The following is a 22,009-nucleotide window of genomic DNA, read 5'->3' on the forward strand; positions in this document are numbered from 1 at the left end:
TGAACGACTTCACTTTCACTTTTCACTTTCATGCTTTGGAGAAGGAAATGGCAACCCACTCCAGTGTCCTTGCCTGGAGAATCCCAGGGATGGGGGAGCCTGGTGGGCTGCTGTCTATGGGGTCGCAAAGAGTCGGACATGACTGAAGCGACTTAGCAGCAGCAGCAGCATCGTGTATTGAAAAATACCAACTTTTCCCCATAGTTCTACAGAGCCATCTTTGTGATATATGAATCACGTTTACAGAAATGCAAAGATCTGTTTTCTTGTGGTCTTTTGTCTATCTGCGATCGAATTCTGCACTGTCTTGAGTGTTATAGTTTTGTAAGTCTTTACATCTGGTAAAAGAAAGTGAAAGTGTTAGTCTCTCAGTTGTGTCTGACTGTTTGTGACTCTGGGGACTATAGCCCCCAGGCTCCTCTGTCCATGGAATTCTCCAGGCAAGAATATTGGAGTGGGTTGCCATAGTAGGTCCACAAATCTTTTCCACTTTATTTTTAGTTTATTAGGCTATTTTCAAATAATTTGGACTTCTCTATTGTATTTTTGTTTTCTATTTCTTAATTTCTACTATTGGCTTTATTTTTTTCCTTCCAAGTATATTCTTTGTTTTAACTTTTAAAAGAACAAAAAAGTCTTTGAGATGGATACTTATTAATTTTTAGTCTTTCTCCTAATATTAAACATATAGAGCTCATTAATTTTTGAGTATTCTTCTAATATGTGTGTACTTAACACTATAAATTATCCTTCAAGTATTGTGTTAGCTATAGTCATAAGTTTTCATTTGTAAACTTTTAATTTTCGTTTAGTTTAAAACATTACATGCTTTGCATCATTTCTTTGTATGTCAGAAGTCTTCACATGTACCTGTCTTCTACTTTCACTTATAGCTTATAAGGAAGGATTTAGCTGTTCATAGTGGTCTAGTGGTGCTTCCCTGGTGGCTCAGCAGTAAAAGAATCTGCCTGCAGTGCAGGAGACCTGGGTTCAATCCCTGGGTCCAGAAGATTCCCTGGAGGAGGGCATGCCAACCCAATCCAGTACTCTTCCCTAGAGAATCCCATGGACAGAGGAGCCTGACAGGCTACAGTCCCTAGCATCAGAGAGTCGACACAACTGAAGTGACTAAGCAGTAGCAGCAGTGGGCTAGTAATTATATATCAGAACTTAAGGTTTTTAACTTTCAGGTCTGGTTCTGATAGCTGTGTTTCTTAGATTGTAGAGTATTAGCTTATAAAGAGAAATCATACCATCTGCCCCACCTTTTCCCACTTCACACAAGAGAATAAAATAAGTACGTCTGGCATTTAGTTCTGCTGTTTTTTGACTCACTTCGCATCTATACCATTGTTCAAATGGCACTTGAGAAAGGGGTAATAAGATAAAAGACTAGGTCCTAGACTTGTCTTACTTCCTTATAGGCTGGATTTACCCATGCATTTGCTGAAAATTGTGCTCTTGAACTCTTATTCTCAGGGACTATGGGATCATCCGAACTCTGGATTTACCTATCTACGTCACTCGGGTGAAGGGCAACAATGTATATTGCCTGGACAGGGAGTGTCGTCCTCGGGTGCTCACCATTGATCCCACTGAGTTCAAGTTCAAACTGGCCCTGATCAACAGAAAATATGACGAGGTATGAAATGAGGAAGCATATTAGGAGTACTGAGAGGGGCAGTGCTCCTTTTTTCCTAGAAATGATCTCTATCTCCTGCCTACCCCACCCCAAATGTCTAGGTGCTACACATGGTGAGGAATGCAAAACTTGTAGGCCAGTCTATCATTGCTTATCTTCAGAAGAAGGGATATCCTGAAGTGGCACTGCATTTCGTCAAGGATGAAAAAACTCGCTTTAGTCTGGCACTGGAGTGTGGAAACATTGAGGTGAGAGAAGTAGGGTTATAAGCCCCATATTGTTGCAGAGCAGGCGAGGGGATTACGGTGGCCTTGGGAAGACATTCTGGGCTTGCTTCTTCAGCCAATGTAATGAATTTTAGGATTTTTTAAGTTGTTGAGCCATCTTCCTGTTGCGTATTTGCCCATTTTTGCTTCTGCCACAGCATTTCTACTGTTGTTGTCATTCTGAGTTAGTCTGAATTCAGTAACTTTTACAACAGAAGCATGATAGCATAGAATTTGAAAAATCTCATTATTTCCTTGACATTGATTTGCTGATTGGCTGCTTGGATGAAGGAACACTTACTAAATGTTGAGGTGTAGAGTCTGTAAACATTATTTTTAAGTGGGTGGAAATAGTTCTGAACTTCCTTCTTCCATTACTTCTTCTGAGGAGCCACATTGTTCGTCAGACAGGAAATATGATAGCTAAGCAAGAATTGACTGTATGAAATCAGCAACTGCTAGAAGATGATTTTGTTGTAAATTTCTGAGGAGGAGGATAATGTGATCTGATACTTCAATCCATGGATCCTAAGGGATCCTATTTGTTGATTGAATTTTCAGTAGAATTACTGAAAGCAAAGCTAGGTGGAATGAAGTATAAAGAGTTGCTTGGGAGATTTATTTAGAGATGGACATTTTGTCTGCAGACCCTGGTTTTCAGTCATAATAACCTCCAACTTGTTAACTCTAATCCTGGGGATTCTTTAGATTGCTCTGGAAGCAGCCAAAGCACTGGATGACAAGAACTGCTGGGAAAAGCTGGGAGAGGTGGCCTTACTACAGGGGAACCACCAGATTGTGGAAATGTGTTATCAGCGCACCAAAAACTTTGACAAACTTTCCTTCTTGTACCTTATCACTGGCAACCTAGAGAAACTTCGCAAGATGATGAAGATTGGTAAGACCCCAGAAACTAAGGATGGGAAGAGAGGTTCTTGTGGGGAGGAAGACGGCAAATAGAGGCAAGAGAGAACTTGAGAGAGAAGACCTAACTTAGTGCCTCTTCCTGTCTTGGTGCAGCTGAGATACGAAAGGACATGAGTGGCCATTATCAGAATGCCCTTTACCTGGGAGATGTGTCCGAGCGGGTGCGGATCCTGAAGAACTGTGGGCAGAGTAAGTATCCAGAACTCACGTGGGGTGGGGGGTGCCCTCAGGAAGTACTTTCTTTATGGCAAGTTATTCATGTATAGTGGTGAGGGGTTTTCCTTCATTGCACATTTTTCAGAAGAGACCGCATGCTCCTACCATGCTCAGAAGACTTTCTTCAAAGCCAAATGGAGGGACAGCCAGAAAATATAGTCTCTCTAGACACTGGTAGGAAAATAGCTAATATCATGGGGAAAGTGGGTTTTAAAAGGTCCTGGAGCAGATACTATAGTAAATGTAGTTGGTTGAATGCCATTAGAGTTTTATTATTTACTTTAAGTCTGGGGGTTTTACTCATATATTTATTTTATATTTAAGGGATATTTTTTAGAATCCACCGTATATACCAAGCATCACACTAGCACTTGAGATACATTAGGGAATAAGAAAAGTGAAAGATGTGGTTTGGACCAAGGTGCTGCCTGTGAACAGCTGAGCAATGGTCAGATTTGGCATATGTTTTAAAGGTTGAACCAACATAATTTGTTGAAGGGGACTGATGTGGGATGTGAAAGAGAAGAGAAAGGAATGAGTTCAAGGTTCTTGTTAACACTGATAGATCTTAAGGATAAGCAACTGTTTTAGTTATTTATCACTGTATAGCTAGTTACCCAAATTTTTAAAACAATAAACATTGATTATCTCAGTTTGCAATGTGACTTAGCTGAGAGCCTCTGGCTCACTAGCTTTCATTAGGCTGCAATCAAGGTGTTAGCCAAGACTGCAGACTTCTCAAGGCTCAAGTGGAGGAGGATCCACTCCCCCGTTCACCGTGTGGCTGTGGGCAAGCCTTGGGTCCTCACTGGCTATTTGCTGGAAGACGTCAGTTTTCTGCTATGTAGGCTTTTCCATAGGGCGGTTCACAGTATGGCAGCTGGTTTCCCTTAGAGCAGGTGGGGGCACCTCAGATTAAGCCATGTCTTTGTATCCTAATTTCACAAATGACATCCCATCATTTCTCCCACGTGCTGTTCATTAGAAGTGAGTCCGTAAGTCCAGCCCACACTTAAGGGGAGCGGATTATGCCAGGACTTGAATACCAGGAGGCTGACATCAGGACGCTGATGGGGGTACACTTGGAAATGTACCTTTATCACAAAGTCTGTTTTCTTCACAGAGTCACTGGCCTATCTCACAGCTGCTACCCACGGCTTAGACGAAGAAGCTGAGAGCCTGAAGGAGACATTTGACCCAGAGAAGGAGACAGTGAGTCTTTATGTAAAGCGTCTCTGATTACAGGATTAACTCTGATATCTTGGGACTATTTAAACTTACAAGGGGCTTCCCTGGTGGCTCAGAAGTTAAAGCGACTGCCTGCAATGCGGGAGACCTGGGTTCGATCCCTGGGTCAGGAAGATCCCCTGGAGAAGGAAATGGCAAACCCACTCCAGTATTCTTGCCTGGAGAATCCCATGGGCGGAGGAGCCTGGTGGGCTACAGTCCATGGGGTCACAAAGAGTCGGACATGACTGAGCAACTTCACTTTCACTTTCAAACTTACAAATGTCACTCCCACTGAGATCAAAAGAAGCTCCACAACCTCCCCTACAATGTTCCTGAGAGCTGTTTGCTTTTAACCTTCTTTTGCCTTCCAGATCCCAGACATTGACCCTAATGCCAAGTTGCTTCAGCCACCTGCACCTATCATGCCATTGGATACCAACTGGCCTTTATTGACTGTGTCCAAAGGGTTCTTTGAGGGCTCCATTGCCAGCAAAGGTAAATGTCCACTTCTTCCATAACATTTTTATTGTGTGCTTGTTGTGTGAGAAACTGTTCTAGAGAGTACCCTTAGCCATAATGTCCTTTCCATCTGTTCTTTTTTCTGTGCGACGCCTCATGGAGCACTGAAATGCCAGTCAGAGTTACTGTACAGCGTTTTAAAAACTGAATAAAATCATGCTGAGATCATGAAAATTCAGAAAATAGGAGGGAAAGAGGTCTCTTAGGTCATGCTTCTAACAACCACTGTTAACTTTTGGTGTATTTTCTTAGCTTTTACCATATATGTAGTCATACTCTCCATTCTGTGTTTTATCATTCATGACATACAATCTTAAGATACAAACCTCAGCTGCCTCAGTTCTGTCATGTGAGTATACTAATTTGTTTCTTCCGAGTTTCTTGGCAACTAAGAGCCTACTTAAATAGACCTTGGGCATTTTGTACCCAGCGCTGCTCTTTCCTCCATATCCTCCCCTCTAACCTTTGTCCTCACGCCCTGTTTACACAGTAGTGGTGCTAACTTAGCAAAGATCTCAGCAAGAAATGCCAAGAATTGGTACCGAAGGCTGGTTAGTAAAAGATTGTTTAAGAGGCAGTTTTTGGTAGCAGGAAGGTCAGTTGTTTTCATCTCTTTTCTATTCCTTCATTCTGTGAAACCTGTGCTAACCTGCAAGTTAGCATGACATAGATACCACAAAAACAAATAATAAACACAAACAGTAAGTAGACAAAGCATTGGTACCTGCTTCTGTAGGGATACATCTTGCCTGCAGAGGAGGCCGGATCTCAGAGTTAACCGACTGTAACCAGCTCCTTTCTGTCCCTTCCCGCTGTAGGGAAGGGAGGTGCGCTGGCTGCTGACATTGACATTGACACTGTTGGTACTGAGGGCTGGGGAGAGGATGCCGAGCTGCAGCTGGATGAAGGTAAGATGCTCATCTCGGGCTGTACTGGGCAGATGGGCTCCTTGGACTGGGCTGTGGGCAGTTCTGCAGGGTCCTGGACCATGGGATCCCAACATTTTTCTTGCCTTTGGCTAAAATTGTCATGTTGCAAATCTATTTTGTGCCTGGATTTTCCTTACAGATGGGTTTGTGGAGGCTACAGAAGGTTTGGGGGATGATGCTCTTGGCAAGGGACAAGAAGAAGGAGGTGGCTGGGACGTGGAAGAAGATCTGGAGCTTCCTCCTGAGCTGGTAAGTGGAATTCTCACCCTTGTATGGTTCTCTCCATTTCCCCCTGTGGAGGTCAACAGCCTTGTCACCCCCCGACCCCTGTCCTAAGGACCCCAAAAGGGCGGAGATCTAGATCCTCCTAATCTGCTCTTTATCTCCCACTTGAAAGGTAGAAGAACATAACTAGGGTTGTGCAGTGGCAGCTTATGAAAAGGCAGCAAGCTTTTTTGTCTGAATTGGAACTTTTGGTATATAGCTTTTGTTACAACTACTGAAATTTCTACTATTTTGAGAATCATCTTCCACAACCACCGCCCCTCACCAGCAGAGGCTGGGAATAAGATAGAGTTTTGTTTAGATTTATCAGGACAAATTGATGCTTTTGAAGCATCAATTGAAGAATTGATGCTTTTGAACTGTGGTGTTGGAGAAGACTCTTGAGAGTCCGTTGGACTGCAAGGAGATCCAACCAGTCCATTCTAAAGGAAATCAATCCTGAGTATTCATTGGAAGGAATGATGCTGAAGCTGAAACTCCAATACTTTGGCCACCTGATGTGAAGAGCTGACTCATTGGAAAAGACCCTGATGCTGGGAAAAGATTGAAGGTGGGAGGAGAAGGGGACGACAGAGGATGAGATGTTGGATGGCATCACCGACTCACTGGGCATGAGTTTGAGTGGACAGGGAGTTGGTGATGGACAGGGAGGCCTGGTGTGCTGCGGTCCCTGGGGCCACTACTACTGTGGAGTCGGATGCTGCTGTGCGACTGAACCGAACTCAGGACAAATTGCGTGAATGCCTTAAAAAATGACTCATTTCTCTTTTTCTCTAGGATATACCCCCCGGGGCAGCTGGTGGAGCTGAGGATGGGTTCTTTGTGCCCCCAACCAAGGGAACCAGCCCAACTCAGGTAAGCAGAGAAATACAGCCCTGGAGGGATAAATGTTTGTGAGGTGGCTGTACTTGATTACATGTGTAAAGAATATTGACACTCTTCTGTTACAGATACAGAGTAGGATTGTTGGGAAGAGAAGGAGCAAAAGTTCACTTGTCTTGGGTTTTCTGTTCCTTGTTAGATCTGGTGTAATAACTCTCAGCTTCCAGTTGATCACATCCTGGCCGGCTCTTTTGAAACAGCCATGCGAGTGAGTCTTAAAGTTACCTTGGCTTTCACTGAATGTGCCTGGGGTCCCAGGGGGATGGCTGACTCATCTTAACCAGATGGAAATTATTATACCCACAAGGGCAGAGGTGTATATGTATCACCTCTCATCTGCTTTCAGTACGGCTTAGTAATCTCTTAAAGAGGATTCGTCCAGCCATTTTCCACTGGTTTATAGCCTGCTTTCTGGCTCACATCAATGAAGTCAGCACCCCTTCACCCCTTCATGAACAGGTGTGTGTTTTGAACACTAAGCCGTGTGCTGTGGTAGCAATAACAGTACCAGCAGCTGCAGCAACCACTAACATCTAATGTTGACTGTTGGCCAGTCACTACCATGAATGCTTTATGGGTATTATTAAATGAAGTAGGTCCTATAATTAAATATAATTTATTGATGAGGAACCAAGTAGAGAGAACTTAAATACCTTGCCCAGGGTCAACTAGTTTTTAAGTAGCAGAGCTCAGATCCTTATGTTTTCTTCCTCTTGTATTCCAGCTCCTTCACGACCAAGTAGGGGTAACCCAGTTTGGCCCCTACAAGCAACTGTTCCTGCAGACCTATGCCCGAGGCCGCACCACCTATCAGGCTCTGCCCTGCCTGCCCTCCATGTATGGCTATCCTAATCGCAATTGGTAAGGCCCCTTGCTTCTCTCTGTTCCAGCTTGTGGTAGATATTTCAGATGGTAGCCTCAGGGAATATCAGCATTGTCCCAGAGCTGATGTTTCCTAGTAGGAAAAAATCTTTGGCTTGCCACTTTTCCCTGGCTTTTTTCACTGTAGGCTGTTGTGATCATGTTTCCAGAAGAAGTTAGGTTGAGGTGGGCTCCTAATCATCCTGTCTTCTTTCTACTTTTCTCTTTCAGGAAGGATGCAGGGCTGAAGAACGGTGTACCAGCTGTGGGCCTGAAGCTTAATGACCTCATCCAGCGGTTGCAGCTGTGCTACCAGCTCACCACAGTTGGCAAGTTTGAGGAGGCTGTGGAAAAATTCCGGTCCATTTTACTCAGCGTGCCACTTCTTGTTGTAGACAATAAACAAGAGATTGCAGAGGTGAGAGCAGTCTAGCTGCTTGTCATAGTGCTAGGCACCCCCCCTAGTCGTGCATCTGTACCGTGACCTTTTGTCCCCTCTCTCCAGGCTCAGCAGCTTATCACCATTTGCCGTGAGTACATTGTGGGTTTGTCCATGGAGATAGAAAGGAAGAAACTGCCCAAAGAAACTCTAGAACAGCAGAAGCGCATCTGTGAGGTAAGACCTCTGAGCAGTACAGAGGCATCCTCCCTTATACCCTCTGAATGAATGAATAGTAAGTCACTTCAGTCGTGTCCGACTCTGCGACCCTCTGGACTGCAGCCCGCCAGGCTCCTCTGTCCATGGGATTCTCCAGGCAAGAATACTGGAGTGGGTTGCCATTTCCATGTCCAGGGGATCTTCCCCACCCAGGGATCGAACCAGGGTCTCTTACCTCTCCTGCCCTGGCAGGTGGGTTCTTTACCGCTAGTGCCACCTGGGAAGCCTCTGTGGAGTCTGAATTCTTTAGGTCTCAATATGGGGAGTAAGAGAAATTTGGGCCTGTTTCTGTGACAATAGAATGTATTTCTCCACCCTTCTTCCTCATCCCATAAGTTCTCTATAACTAGGAGGCAGAAGCTTTCTCTGTTTTATAGCCAGTCCGGTTTTTATTTGATTGTTTTGTTGTGTTTTTAATGCATGTGCAACAACTTATAAATGATCTATCCTAGCTTTAGCATCAGCCTGACATGTTCCTCCTTCTGTCCACCAGATGGCAGCCTATTTCACCCACTCAAACCTGCAGCCAGTGCACATGATCCTGGTGTTGCGTACAGCCCTCAACCTCTTCTTCAAGCTCAAGAACTTCAAGACTGCTGCCGCCTTTGCTCGGCGCCTGTTGGAACTCGGGCCCAAGCCGGAGGTGGCTCAACAGGTATATGGGAACTCCTTCAGTGAGCATAGGAGAACTGGATCTCCTCTTACATGGAGGGGGTCGAAGACCAAGGTTCTTGTCTCAGAAACAAAGTGCTGTATTACAGCATTCAACAAGAGAGCCAACAAGATGCCATCCTCTGTTTACATACAGAGGATGAGGACCTCTGTATGGCATGAGGACCCCCTTTTATTCCTGGAAACTAAGCAAATACCTTACTCAGACATGGCTCCACTGTGAGAGTGTGACCTGTGACATCAAATAGCTCCTCTGTAGCTGAAAGTCAGCCCCGCACTGTCCTTAAGTTCTAGGTTTCTCCTTACCAACACCAGTTACCTCCATATATATACATGTCCCATTACTTGTGCTTTCTGTAAGCTTTTTTATTTGGGCAGTGAAAGCCAGTTTTAACCCTTTCCTGGCTAACCATGACAATTCTCAGACTTAGTGGAGAAGTATGGGTCTAGTTGGCCTTCCCCTGTGGCTCAGCTGGTAAAAGAATCCACCTGCAGTGCGGGAGACCTGGGTTCGATCGCTGGATTGGGAAGATTCCCCTGGACAAGGGAAAGGCTACCTACTCCAGTATTCTGGCCTGGAGAATTCCATGGACTGTATAGTCCATGGGGTCGCAGAGTTGGACATGACTGAGCGACTTTCACTTCACTTCACTATGGGTCTAGTTCCATAGGGCCACTTTGGGATAGAAAAGGAAAAACCCTGATACAATAGGAATGGCAGTTATTATTCCTTCATATGACCTGTGTGGAGGACATATTCTGTATTCACTCAGTACAGTTGCTTCTTGCATCAAAGAAACTGCTAAACCATGGTGTTGAGGTCATTTGAGTTGTGGTGTGCGGTTTTCAGTCCTTTTAAATAAAACATTCCTTCCCTCCCTTAGACCCGCAAAATCCTGTCTGCCTGTGAGAAAAACCCCACAGATGCCTATCAGCTCAATTATGACATGCACAACCCTTTCGACATCTGTGCTGCATCTTATCGGCCCATCTACCGTGGAAAGCCAGTGGAGAAGTGTCCGCTCAGTGGGGCCTGCTATTCCCCTGAGTTTAAGGGTCAGATCTGCAAGGTCACTACGGTAAGTACTGTCCTTGAGAAATGAATCTAGAGTATTGAGGGGAGGGGAAAGAAGGCATATTGGTCCTTTTGTTTCCTGTATTCCCGCCTCACACCTTAAGGTAATGACATTGGAGAAAGGTAGAACGTCTCCCCACCACTCCTTACCAATCAGTAACCATAACAAAGCACTCTCCTGTGCTCACTAGGAGGGCAGGGAGTAGACTCTCTAGGCTTCTCACCCTCAAAAACCCCTAATCTTTTTTCTTCTTCCACAGGTGACAGAGATTGGCAAAGACGTGATCGGTTTGAGGATCAGCCCTCTGCAGTTTCGCTGAGGCCGCTTTCTGTGTGTAGGGTCAAATACCATGTTTCCCGCAGAGAGCCAGTCTTTATATTCTTCTAGCTCCTTCTTCCTTAACTACTCTTCGTGTTGGTGTCTGGTTCTCCCTGCCCTAAAATCTAATGTCCTTTTCTCTTCTTGTATGGCTAATCAAATCTAAACTTGACTTTTTTTTTTTGCCTCTGAGAACCTCGCATCTTCTCAAGGTGACTTACAGTTGTGGTCACACTTAGCCTTGCCTTCCCAGCCTAGATCTTTCAAAGAACATTGGTGATGAACATTTAAGTAGTAAATTCCTTCAATATTTATCCTTTACCTTTCCACCCCATGTGTACCTTTTGTTAGAAAGGAATGAGATGTAATAAATAAGATAGCATCTTTAACTCAGTCATACCAAGCTCTTAGCCATCCCCATTTTCCTTGGGCATTTAAACTCCTAGGCAGATATAGCCTCTCTGTGCCCAGAAACTTAAAGTCTGAGAAGAAACTGTTTTCCCAGAAATGCATATCACTTTTTGTTGATTTATTCTTTCCAAAGATTGTTCTTGTATTTTGTTTCTCATACGAAATAAAGTAGATTTTTATGAGAGTTTTGTGGCTTGTCATTTATTTCCTGGACACTCTCACTTTCCTCCTTACTTCATGTAGCTGCCCCATCCAAGCAGATATCTTTCCTTCAATAATTATTTTTAATTACAAAGGTAGTAAATACCCATTGATTTTTTTAAAGTAAACTGCTGTGAGAATGGTAGAAAGCAAGTAGTTCCCTATTCCATTGTTGACTGTAACCTTCCATCTATTGCTAATTAGTAATACACTGTATATAGTACAACATATTTTGCTTGTCATGTAATAAGATTAATTTGGTAGAGTGATATAATGCGCCTTTGATTAAAATATGTACTGTCATTTCAAATTCATGTTTTCAATAAACAGTACATTTAGTTCACAAATCAATAAATTTAGAAAGCTATTCAGTGATGTCTTCCTCCTCTGCTTTCCCTCAGCCACCCAGTTCCTATCACCTTCCCCAAAACAGGTAACTGCCGTTGTTAGCTTCCTTAAATCCTGCCAGAGGTTTTTTTTTAAATGTATATACAAGCAGATGTCAATGTGTTCTTCCCTATCCCCCCTATTGTATCTAAATGGAAGCATACTACTTAAGGATTTTAAGTTGCCTTTTTATTGATGGATATACTTATTGATTGATATTTGACTATTATAAACAGTGGTGCAGTGAACATCTTGAACATACATTGTACAGGTGGGGAAAGTGAGCCTGGAGGATAAACTCCTAGAATTGTGTGTTTCCTACATCAAAGAGTGCAGGCCTGTGTATCTTTTTAGCTTTAAAAGATGCTTTCTTGGTACCTCCTTGGTCCAGTGGTTAAGACTGTACTTCCACTCTATGAGGCACAGGTTCAATCCCTAGTTGGGGAACTAAGATCTCACATTTAAAAAAATTTTTTTAAAAAGATGCTTTCTTAAACATAGTATCCCCAAAATAAGTCTGCCTTTTCAAAGAATTTGCATACTAATTTCATAACAGTTTCTCAAGTTATAAACATTCTTACTGTAACCGAGGCAAGTTGATTATTTTGGTAAAAGTTTTTTCAGTTTAAAACTTAAATTATAAAATTAATTTTGCATTATCAATATAAACATAATGAACTAAGGGATATGAAAAAAGTGGACAATCCTCATGAAGCTTACATAATCTTAGTTCAGCTGAGTCGTGTCCGACTCTTTGCCATCCCATGGACTGCAGCACGCGAGGCCCCCCTGTCCATCACCAACTGGAAAACAAAATGGATAAATGTGAAATAATTGAATACCAGACAAGAATTTGAAGCTGGTTAATAAACAGTGGAGAACCAAAAATGTCCTTAATCAAGAGAGTAATACAAAGAAAAGGCTGTAAAATACTCTTGCAGCAGTGTTCTGATTGCTTTGCCAACAAAGATCCATCTAGTCAAGGCTATAGTTTTTCCAGTGGTCATGTATGGATGTGAGAGTTGGACTGTGAAGAAAGCTGAATGCCAAAGAATTGATGCTTTTGAACTGTGGTATTAGAGAAGACTCTTGAGAGTCCGTTGGACTGCAAGGAGATCCAACTAGTCCATCCTAAAGGAGATCAGCCCTGGGTGTTCATTGGAAGGACTGATGCTGAAGCTGAAATTCCAATACTTTGGCCACCTGATGCGAAGAGTTGACTCACTGAAAAAGACCCTGATGCTGGGAGGGATTGGGGGCAGGAGGAGAAGGGGACGATAGAGGATGAGATGGCTGGATGGCATCACCAACTCAATGGACATGAGTTTGGGTGAACTCTGGAAGTTGGTGATGGACAGGGAGGCCTGGCGTGCTGTAGTTCATGAGGATGCAGAGTCGGACATGACTGAGCGACTGAACTGAACTGAACTGAACTGAATAAACAATGGAGAACCAAAAATGTCCTTAATCAAGAGAGTGATACAAAGAAAAGGCTGTAAAATACTCTTGCAGCAATGTTCACTATACATGAAAGGTAGGAGATGAGTAAATACTGAGATGAGGTGTTAGGCGTTTCAGTAGTAAAGCAAGTTTAATGGACTTCCCTGGTGGTACAGTGGATAGGAATCCACCTGCCAATGCAGGCGACACGGGGTCAATCCCTGGTCTGGGAAGACTGCACATGCCACGGAACAATTAAGCCCATGCACCACAACTATTGAACCTGCACACCTACAGCGTGTGCTCCACAACGAGAAGCCATGCACCGCAACTGAAGCGCAGCCCCCTGCTCTCCATAACTAAAGAAAGTGCGTACACCAACAAAGACCCCGTGCAACCAGTAAACAAATGCATAAAAAACAGTAAAGCGAGTTTAAGAAATAGAACAACCATGCCTATTTTCAACTCCATCTTCATTCAATTACTATCTGATACTTTCCTTATTAGCATACTTATAGTACTATATTAATGTGAAGCCACTAGAAATACCTGTAACATGAGCTTGTTATGAGTACAGTTGTATTAGAGAGACACATGTAAGCAGTTTGGAGTTAACCTGGAATAGATGTTGCAGCTATTGGGGAGAAAGATTAATCAGGGAAGAATTAGATTATGGAAGTTTAGATGTGAAAACAACCTTAGAGTTTCAACTTTCATGTTTGTTTGTTTTTTTTTAATCATATTTGTAATAGAGTCCTAGAATGGAGAAAGGTTTTGAACAAAGCAATTTAATAACAGAGTTGAGACTAGCATTTAGGTCTTCTGACTTCTAGTTCAGAGTGTTTTTCCCAAGTTACAGTACGTGTGCTTGGACGATCACAGCAGGTTTTGCACAGGTATGACTTTAAAAGTATGTGTCTTATATGTCAAGGAAAGAGTAAGTACCTAATCTGGTGCTTGACATACTACTCAAGTGTGTTTAGGAAGCTAAGGATGAAAGTCAGGAAGTGACTTTTTTCATTTAGATGTGGTTTCTCCCTTTTAAACTTTATGATACTTTATCCTGAATTCTTATAAGACAATGACCTTGGCCATACTTGCTGTGTCTATGTCTATACCCACCTCCAGCCTAATGCCCAGACACCTACCTTAACAGCAAGGGCTGGTCCTGATTTATCTCTCTGTCCTCCATGGTGCCCCACATAGGATCTTGAACAACAGCAGATGCCCTCTAAGTGGTAAAGTAGGTTTGTCTAAGGCAGTTGATGCATTCTGGCAGATCTAAATAGAACAATTCCAGAGAAGGGAAGGGATGTCTGGAGTTGTCTTGATCTGAGTCTCCCCCAACTACACATGATTGACTTCGGTATAGAGAAAAGGCTATAGGTCAGGGAAGTTCAGTTCAGTCACTCAGTCATGTCCAATTGTTTGTGACCCCATGGACTGCAGCACGCCAGTCTTCCCTGTCCATCACCAACTCCAGAAGCTTGCTCAAACTCATGTCCATTGAGTCGGTGATGTATCCAACCATGTCATCCTCTGTCGTCCCCTCTTCCCCCTGCCTTCAATCTTTCCCAGCATCAGGGTCTTTTCCAAGGAGTCAGTTCTATCAGGTGGCCAAAGTATTGGAGTTTCAGCTTCAGCATCAGTCCTTCCAATGAATACCCAGGACTGATCTCCTTTAGAATGGACTGGTTGGATCTCCTTGCAGTCCAAGGGACTCTCAAGAGTCTTCTCCAACACCACAGTTCAAAAGCATCAATTCCTCAATGCTCAGCTTTCTTTATACTCCAACTTTCATATCCATACATGACTTCTGGGAAAACCATAGCTTTGACTAGATAGAACTTTGTGGTAAAGTAATGTCTCTGCTTTTTAAAATGCTATCTAGGTTGGTGATAGCTTTTCTTCCAAGGAGCAAGTGTCTTTTAATTTCATGGCTGCAGTCACCATCTGCAATGATCCTGGAGCCCAAGAAAATAAATTCTCTCACTGTTTCCATTGTTTCCCATCTATTTGCCATGAAGTGATGGGATCAGATGCATTATCTTAGCTTTCTTAACATTGAGTTTTAAGCCAACTTTTTCACTCTCCTCTTTCACTTTCATCAAGAGGCTCTTTAGTTCTTCGTCACTTTCTGCCATAAGGGTGGTGTCATCTTCATGCCTGAGGTTATTGATATTTCTTCCAGCAATCTTGTTTTCAGCTTGTGTTTCATCCAGCCCAGCATTTCTCATGATGTACTTTGCATATAAGTTAAATAAGCAGGGTGACAATATATAGCCTTGGTGGATTCCTTTCCCGATTTGGAACCAGTCTGTTGTTCCATGTCCTGTTCTAACTGTTGCTTCTTGACCTGCATACAGATTTCTCATGAGGCAGATCAGGTGGTCTGGTATTCTCATCTCTTGAAGAATTTTCCACAGTTTGTTGTGAACCACAGAGTCAAAGGCTTTGGCATAGTCAATAACGCACAAGTAGATGTTTTTCTGTTCAGGGAAGGGAACTCTACAGTAGCCTTTTTGCTTAATCCAAAGTCCAAGAGTCACTTTTCTACCCGATTTGATTAGACTAATATCGAGTTCTAAGTTCTTGGCCCTGTGATAGTTTCAATGGGGTACAGGAAATGTGAGATAGCCAGTAGATTCTGCAGAGAAACATGCCTCTTTAGGATCTGAGAGAGCAAAGAGTAGAGAATGAATGCCTAAGTTTTAATCTCTAGCCCAGGAGCTAGGGGTGCAGCACTGAAGATGACAGATGAAAATCCTTGCCATCATCGTGCTTAAATTGCAAAGGGCTTAAGGGGAGATAGAAATGATAAATAAGTGAAACATATAGTATGTCAGATAGAGGTAAGGGTTGAGAAAAATGGAGGGAAAGTGGGCAGGATTTGTATACGTATGTGTGTGGGAGGGGTTGCAGTTTTATTTAGTGAGGCCAAAGAAGGCATTTCAGAGAAGATGACATGTGAGTAAAATACTGAAGTGGGAGAAAACTACCATGTTGGGTATGCCGTAACTGCAACTGCCTTACTGATTACAAATGCACAGCTTCTGCTGGCTCGTAGGCAGTTTGTCTCAGTTTGGCATACCCACAGCTCTGGAAAAAATAATAAGGAAGCCGGGTAATGTGGGAAGTTGAAAGAAAGGAAGCCAGGCCAGTAAAAGAAAAAAAAAAAAAAAAAAACCTGGCAGAAGGTAAGAGTAAACTCACCTCTGTTAGGTCAACGTGCCAGTAGAAAGAAGAGGGGTGGCGGGGGGCTGGGAATTGGAGCCTCCTGTCCCTTTAAAAATGGCGGCCTGGCACGGACCAACAATACCATTGGTTGCGCGAGCAGAGGGGGCGGGCTCAGGGGAGGGGCGAGCGGAGCCGCGGAGTCCCACCTCCTACGGCAAGTCAGAGGTGGCAAGATGGCCGCGGCTGAGGGGGACGGTGGTGTCCGGGCCGAAGCTGACCGGGAATTGGAAGAGCTTCTGGAAAGTAAGAGCCCGTCATGGGAAAGCCCCAAAGAGGGCGGATGTAAGGGTCCATTCAGGGGGGTAGGTAGACCTGCGATGTTTGGGGCGGAGCAAGAAAGGCTGTCCAAAGGCTGGACGGGGGCGGAGAGTCTGACTGCGACCCTCGAGAAAATCTCTGGGTCACCCTCTCCTTCCTCTGCAGCGGTAGTTGAGGAGTTCTCTCTGAGTCCCTGAACGGCCCACACTGTTGATCGCCCTGCCGGAGGGGAAACTAACCCAGAGGACGTTTCACGCTCCCTCTCCAAACTCCCCTTACTTTAGATTAGTAAGTTGTGAAGTCTTGACTTTCTCCCCACCAGCAGCAGCATTTGGTCCTCGGGGGGCAGCGAACCGAACAACCACGGATTGCTTCCATTAACTATTAGCAAGCCTGTAGTGCGTTCTTCTGTGCACTCTCCTGCCCTCCTTTACAGAAAAGACACTCTTTTCTTTCTCCCAGTCCTTTCATCCACCAGGCCCCTTTGCAGTTCTTTCATCATGTCAGAGCTCAAACCCTTCCCATTATTTTGAAAAACAGGGTGAGACAGCCTCAGGGGAAGACAGTTCTCTTTTGAAAGGAGGTGGCTGTACTTTTCCTTCTCAGCCCTGCCATCCACTCCTCTCTGGTTTGGTTTCTTGTCCAGGGTGGGGCTGGTGTCTTACCCCTAGGCCTGGCAAATATAGTGGTGGTGAGAACACAGGTTTTTCAGGGTAGAGGTGAATACATTTTGTCTCTTGCTCAGGCACAGAGTGGGCAGGTGGAAAGATAAACAGAAATGGTGAGAAGTGCTAAGTGACTGTGTGAGTCTGCAGAGATGAGGCCACAGGGAGCTCTAGCAACTCTGGGGAGGGAGACCTAAATTGAAAGAGAAAAGAGAGTTCAGGGCCCTCCGGTGGAGTATAATATGGAGTCCCTCAGTTTGTACCAGGACCCATGGGAAGCTGGGTGAAACATCTTAAGGCTTCTGCTCTCTTGCCAAAGATTATTCCTTGTAGGGCTCCAGAGTGAGTTCTAGGGGGGGTTAAGGACATCTGTGTTCTCTGTTCCCCTTGAATATCTGTATGGGATTTCTAGGAACCATTAAAGTATGGCAAAGAGGCATCATGTAGATGAACTGTTGTCTTACAGCTTTGAGAGATGTTTTTTCCACCTTAAGAGATTTCTTCCTCTATGATTACAATACATTAGGTAATGGGGAGGGGGAGGGAGAAGCTTATTGAGGAGTGGGTCAGGAGAGGGAGACTCAAAAAAGGAGAGCATTTTAGGAAGGTTGGCAGCTTGAAAGATTGTTTTCTTAATGCTTTGCTCAGAAACCCCTCTAGCCTTGCATTCTCATCCATCACCAACACATACACTGTGTCTCTTGTCTCTGAAGGTGCTCTTGATGATTTCGATAAGGCCAAACCCTCCCCAGCACCCACTCCTACCACCACGGCCCCTGATGCTTCAGGGCCCCAGAAGAGATCGCCAGGAGACACTGCCAAAGTATAAATTCTACCCACTTAAGGGATGGGGAGGGGATGGGCGTGCAGCTCCAAGCAGAGATGGGGCAGGCCCTTGTGGGCCAGAGGGGAGTCGGGAAGGGTGCCTTGGCCTCACATTGCTGAGTGCTCTTGCAGGCCTCAGTCCTTGTGAAACAGGGACTTGAGATTAAGTAGAGGGATCTCAAAGAACAGATTTAAATGGTTGGATTGGGAATGCCAGCCCATAGCCTTCCCTCAGTGGCCGGATGCCTTTTTGCTGTTCTCATAAAGAGAAGTAGTCAGAATGTCCAATTGAGGTGGGTAGGAGGGAAGCACTGCATCTCCCAGAGCCACTGCCTGTGGCTTCTGTCAGAAACCATGTACAGTGGGGCGCCAAGTAAGAGATGTACTTTGGCCACATTCTCGCCTGCAGGATGCCCTCTTCGCCTCCCAGGAGAAGTTTTTCCAGGAACTGTTTGACAGCGAGCTGGCTTCCCAAGCCACTGCAGAGTTTGAGAAAGCAATGAAGGAGTTGGCTGAGGAAGAGCCCCACCTGGTAGAGCAGTTCCAAAAGCTTTCAGAGGCTGCTGGGAGAGTAGGTAAGGAGGGGAAACAGTGGGAAATACCTGAACAAACTTCTTGGGTTATTGTCCCTTGACAACACCGAAATTTTTTGTAAAAGTTGACAGCAATTATGATACCACTGCCATGGGATGGGGGAGGAGATGGAAGGAAAAAGGAGACCCTGTTTAATGAAAGGGGTGAGATAGGTTGGAAAGTAACAGAAAAGATTATTGAAAAGGGATAATTTTAAGGATCAGTGTTAATGTGGGTGTCATTGTAGAGAACAAACTGAGACGCAGTCCATGTAGATTTGTGAAAATAACTATGAAGATAAATGTAGAGTATTCAAAGATTTGGAGTGTAGTAATTCACTAGTAAATGCTCCATGTCCAAGCTGGTAACCAGGTCAGTCTAAGCAAGCAACCAGTTAAAATCCTAAATGACATAGGCTCTTTTACTCTCTCCTAGGCAGTGATGCGACTTCGCAACAAGAATTCACCTCTTGCCTAAAGGAGACGTTGAGTGGACTAGCCAAGAATGCCACTGACCTTCAGGTGAGGGGGAAGAGATAGGGAACCACAAGGGTCCCACTCACAGAGACTTCACCAGCAGTCTCAAAAGACAGACTCTCTTGGCTATCATCTCAAGTCTGTTCTTGCCTCACTATTTTGCTACAGGCATGTTTAAATAGTTCTTTCCCACCTGAAAAGTTGGTAAATGTCCCAAGAAGGTGGTATACTTGCTCATTTCTCTTCTGTCCTTTCCAGAACTCTGGCATGTCAGAAGAGGAACTGACCAAGGCCATGGAAGGGCTGGGCATGGATGAAGGGGATGGGGAAGGGACCATCCTCCCCATCATGCAGAGTATCATGCAGAACCTACTGTCCAAGGATGTGCTGTACCCGTCACTGAAGGAAATCACAGAAAAGGTTTGTGAACTTCTGTTTATGCTTTTCCTCCTTATTCCTTATTGTATCAACTCCCATGGGCTACTTTGTCTATTTAGAGACTATAAAGACAGAGTAACTCAAGTGTACAAGTTCATCTGTTGTTTTCTCCTTTGTTTATTTATTTGGAGGGGGAGAGTTAGGGAGGAGTTGTGTCTCCAAGAGAGTAAAGCTACTTTACTGAGGATATTTAAGGTAGAAAGGGAAATCCTTCAGCTCTATTAATAGTTTTCTATAAACTAGTCTAAGACTCTGTTGTTGTCTGATCAACTCCTTCTTGCATTTCCAATTTCATTCATTTCTCCAACAAGATGTCACTGATGGTTTACTGACTTTATGCTGTGAACAATTTTAAGAGTAGTTTAAATGATGGTCTCTGCCATCAAAGAGTTTATAGTGTTACTGGAGAGACTTTTAAAAGTTGTTAAACACAAAAGAAGGAATATGTGACTGAAACCATATGTGGCCCTTAAAGCCTCAAATATTGACTGTCTGGCTCGTCACAGAAAAAGTTTGTCATAAATGGTGACCATAAAGGCTAGCATAGCCAGGTGATCTGATTGAAGTCAGTGCTGCTTCTCATGCTAAACTTGCTTATTTAGTTTTTCCTTCTCCTCTGTTTCTGGCCCCTTCGTGTTCTTCATATTTTATGACCCTTACTTATGCATTGTTCACTTAATTCTTCACCACCCATTCTCTGTTTACTTAGTATCCAGAATGGTTGCAGGCTCACCGAGACTCTCTACCTCCAGAGCAATTTGAAAAATATCAGGAACAACATAGTGTCATGGGCAAAATATGTGAGCAGTTTGAGGCAGAGACCCCCACAGACAGTGAGGCCACTCAGAAGGCTCGTTTTGAGGTGGTGCTGGATCTTATGCAGCAGGTAAGGCCTCCATTTGCTGTCTGCCTGCTGCTTCTGTCTGCTTGAGTGTTCATTGCAGGCGGATCCTGAAAGGAGGCCACACTGCCAAACCAAAGTGGAGGAGGGAGCACAGGGGAGGCCACAAAGCATGGGCTTATCTCGTGTTCCTCTTCCTTTATTTTCCAGCTACAAGATTTGGGCCATCCTCCAAAAGAGCTTGCTGGGGAGATGGTGAGTATACCATCTCATATACTTTAATCTGAGCCTAGGTTTCCATTATTCTGTAACCTTTAGTGATTCCACCTAAGGTAATAATAGTGGCTGCAGGGGATAGACCTTCAAAAGCTCTAACTTTTTGAAATGGGAGGAGTTATCTGAGTCCCTTCATCTCTTCTCCAGCCTCCTGGCCTCAACTTTGACCTGGATGCCCTTAATCTATCGGGCCCACCAGGTGCCAATGGCGAACAGTGTCTGATCATGTGAAACACAGCACGCTTTCTTCCCTGATTCCCAGCCGTGGGGGAACGTCTGGAGTCAGAAGAAGCACTGAGAACTGAGGCAGGAGTGTCGTCTACCGGAGTGGCTGCCCACTGCCATCTGTCATCCCACCCAAGATTGTGCCATACCAGCTGAGGCTTTTTCTCTTTGTAGGAATAAGGCCTGTTCTGCAGATCGTTACTGTGAACCCTTTCCATTGTGGTTTCTGCTGCTAGCAAAGGCCCAGCTACCTTCCAAGTGAAGGAAGGCAACTCTTTTGGGGCAGGCACCTTTTTCCCTCTCCCAAAGTAATGTTACACAGGGCCACACTGATGTTCACTTTTGTACCCCGGGTCTTCGTGCCTTGTCTCTCCTCCCTCTCTTGGACCTGGGGAGCAGGGACAGCGTCCTAAGACTCTGTATTTCTGTACTTCTCTTAAGCAGGGCCTTTGGGAATGAGTGCAAAGAAACTTAGCCTGGGCTGGGGCCATAGGTCTGTCACCACACCCTCTTGCCTTCAGACTGTTGTGAATTCTCCAAAGTAAGTGGAGGGCTTTTGCATCTAATCACAGGTTGAAAGAGAAGCCCTGGAATTCTCCTCTCTCCAGGTACAGAGTCCTCAGCTCCCTGTCCAGCCTGAGAACTCAAGCAGCTGCCCTGGTTCTTTCTATAATGCTATGTGATCTGGGTGAACTCAGCCCTTGACCTTCCTTTACCCCTTACCTCTCCTCTCATCTCTCTACTTTAAATACCTCTTCATTCCAACCCTTCTCTGAGCCCAAACTGTGAGGAAAAAGTCCTGTCCTGTTTCCCCTGTTCTAGTCCATCCACCACTCTCACCAGCCCGGCTGTCTCGCTGGCAAGCGTGTAATTATAGTGTCATGTCTAGGAAGTGAATGACTGCTCTTCCTCAGTTGCATACCGTTTTCTTTTACACACTCACACTTCTGATTTCTTTGACTGCTGCCCATTGATTCAGGGAGGTAGCTTGGGAAAAGGGAGGTGGGATGCAGCCTGCGCCCTTTTTCCTGATGAATAAATATTCTGAGTGAGGACGGTAGCCTGTATTTCATCCAACTCTTTTTCTAATCTTCCTCAGCTTCTCTATGCTGCCGCGTGAGGTGTGTTAGCTTAACACTGCTGGGTTCTACCATCACGTCTCTTCCCAGCTCAGTCGGTACCTCAGTTGGTAGAGCAGACTGAATGACCGACCATCTTTCCTCATTTTCTCTGTTTTTGAAGCCTTTAAATTGGTATTGTATTTTAACATTTTAC

The 22,009-nt window shown here is 44.4% G+C and overlaps 2 protein-coding genes across 3 annotated transcripts in view; both read left to right on the plus strand.

The window, feature by feature from the left end:
* Positions 1-11,076, plus strand: part of COPA (COPI coat complex subunit alpha) — a 43,925-nt gene extending 32,849 nt beyond the window's left edge. For both annotated transcript variants that reach the window (XM_044944134.2, XM_006060493.4), the window contains exons 18-33: positions 1,480-1,642; positions 1,744-1,890; positions 2,617-2,806; positions 2,929-3,024; positions 4,175-4,263; positions 4,653-4,776; positions 5,619-5,708; positions 5,869-5,978; positions 6,792-6,869; positions 7,036-7,104; positions 7,621-7,757; positions 7,989-8,175; positions 8,263-8,373; positions 8,909-9,070; positions 9,972-10,166; positions 10,423-11,076. In XM_044944134.2, the coding sequence (XP_044800069.1) occupies positions 1,480-1,642; positions 1,744-1,890; positions 2,617-2,806; positions 2,929-3,024; positions 4,175-4,263; positions 4,653-4,776; positions 5,619-5,708; positions 5,869-5,978; positions 6,792-6,869; positions 7,036-7,104; positions 7,621-7,757; positions 7,989-8,175; positions 8,263-8,373; positions 8,909-9,070; positions 9,972-10,166; positions 10,423-10,482 (2,008 nt within the window). In that variant the 3' untranslated portion in view covers positions 10,483-11,076. The remainder of the gene's footprint in view (positions 1-1,479; positions 1,643-1,743; positions 1,891-2,616; positions 2,807-2,928; positions 3,025-4,174; positions 4,264-4,652; positions 4,777-5,618; positions 5,709-5,868; positions 5,979-6,791; positions 6,870-7,035; positions 7,105-7,620; positions 7,758-7,988; positions 8,176-8,262; positions 8,374-8,908; positions 9,071-9,971; positions 10,167-10,422) is intronic.
* A 5,177-nt stretch (positions 11,077-16,253) lies between these two features.
* On the plus strand, positions 16,254-21,794 carry PEX19 (peroxisomal biogenesis factor 19). Its single transcript, XM_006060489.4, has 8 exons — positions 16,254-16,400; positions 17,794-17,903; positions 18,315-18,480; positions 18,914-18,999; positions 19,213-19,374; positions 20,102-20,278; positions 20,444-20,488; positions 20,657-21,794. The coding sequence occupies exons 1-8, from the start codon at positions 16,331-16,333 to the stop codon at positions 20,738-20,740; spliced, it is 900 nt and encodes a 299-aa protein (XP_006060551.1). The 5' UTR covers positions 16,254-16,330; the 3' UTR covers positions 20,741-21,794.
* The last annotated feature ends 215 nt before the right edge of the window (positions 21,795-22,009 follow it).

Source organism: Bubalus bubalis, chromosome 6, assembly GCF_019923935.1.
Source record: "Bubalus bubalis isolate 160015118507 breed Murrah chromosome 6, NDDB_SH_1, whole genome shotgun sequence".
NCBI classification, from domain to species: Eukaryota; Metazoa; Chordata; class Mammalia; order Artiodactyla; family Bovidae; genus Bubalus; species Bubalus bubalis.

What these genes read in the sequence shown, in the direction of transcription:
- PEX19 (XM_006060489.4), top strand. Translation starts at nt 16,331, where the DNA reads ATGGCCGCGGCTGAGGGGGACGGTGGTGTCCGGGCCGAAGCTGACCGG. An exon ending in ATTGGAAGAGCTTCTGGAAA is followed by an intron (nt 16,401 to 17,793) that starts GTAAGAGCCCGT and finishes TTGTCTCTGAAG; the next exon opens with GTGCTCTTGATGATTTCGAT. An exon ending in AGAGGCTGCTGGGAGAGTAG is followed by an intron (nt 18,481 to 18,913) that starts GTAAGGAGGGGA and finishes ACTCTCTCCTAG; the next exon opens with GCAGTGATGCGACTTCGCAA.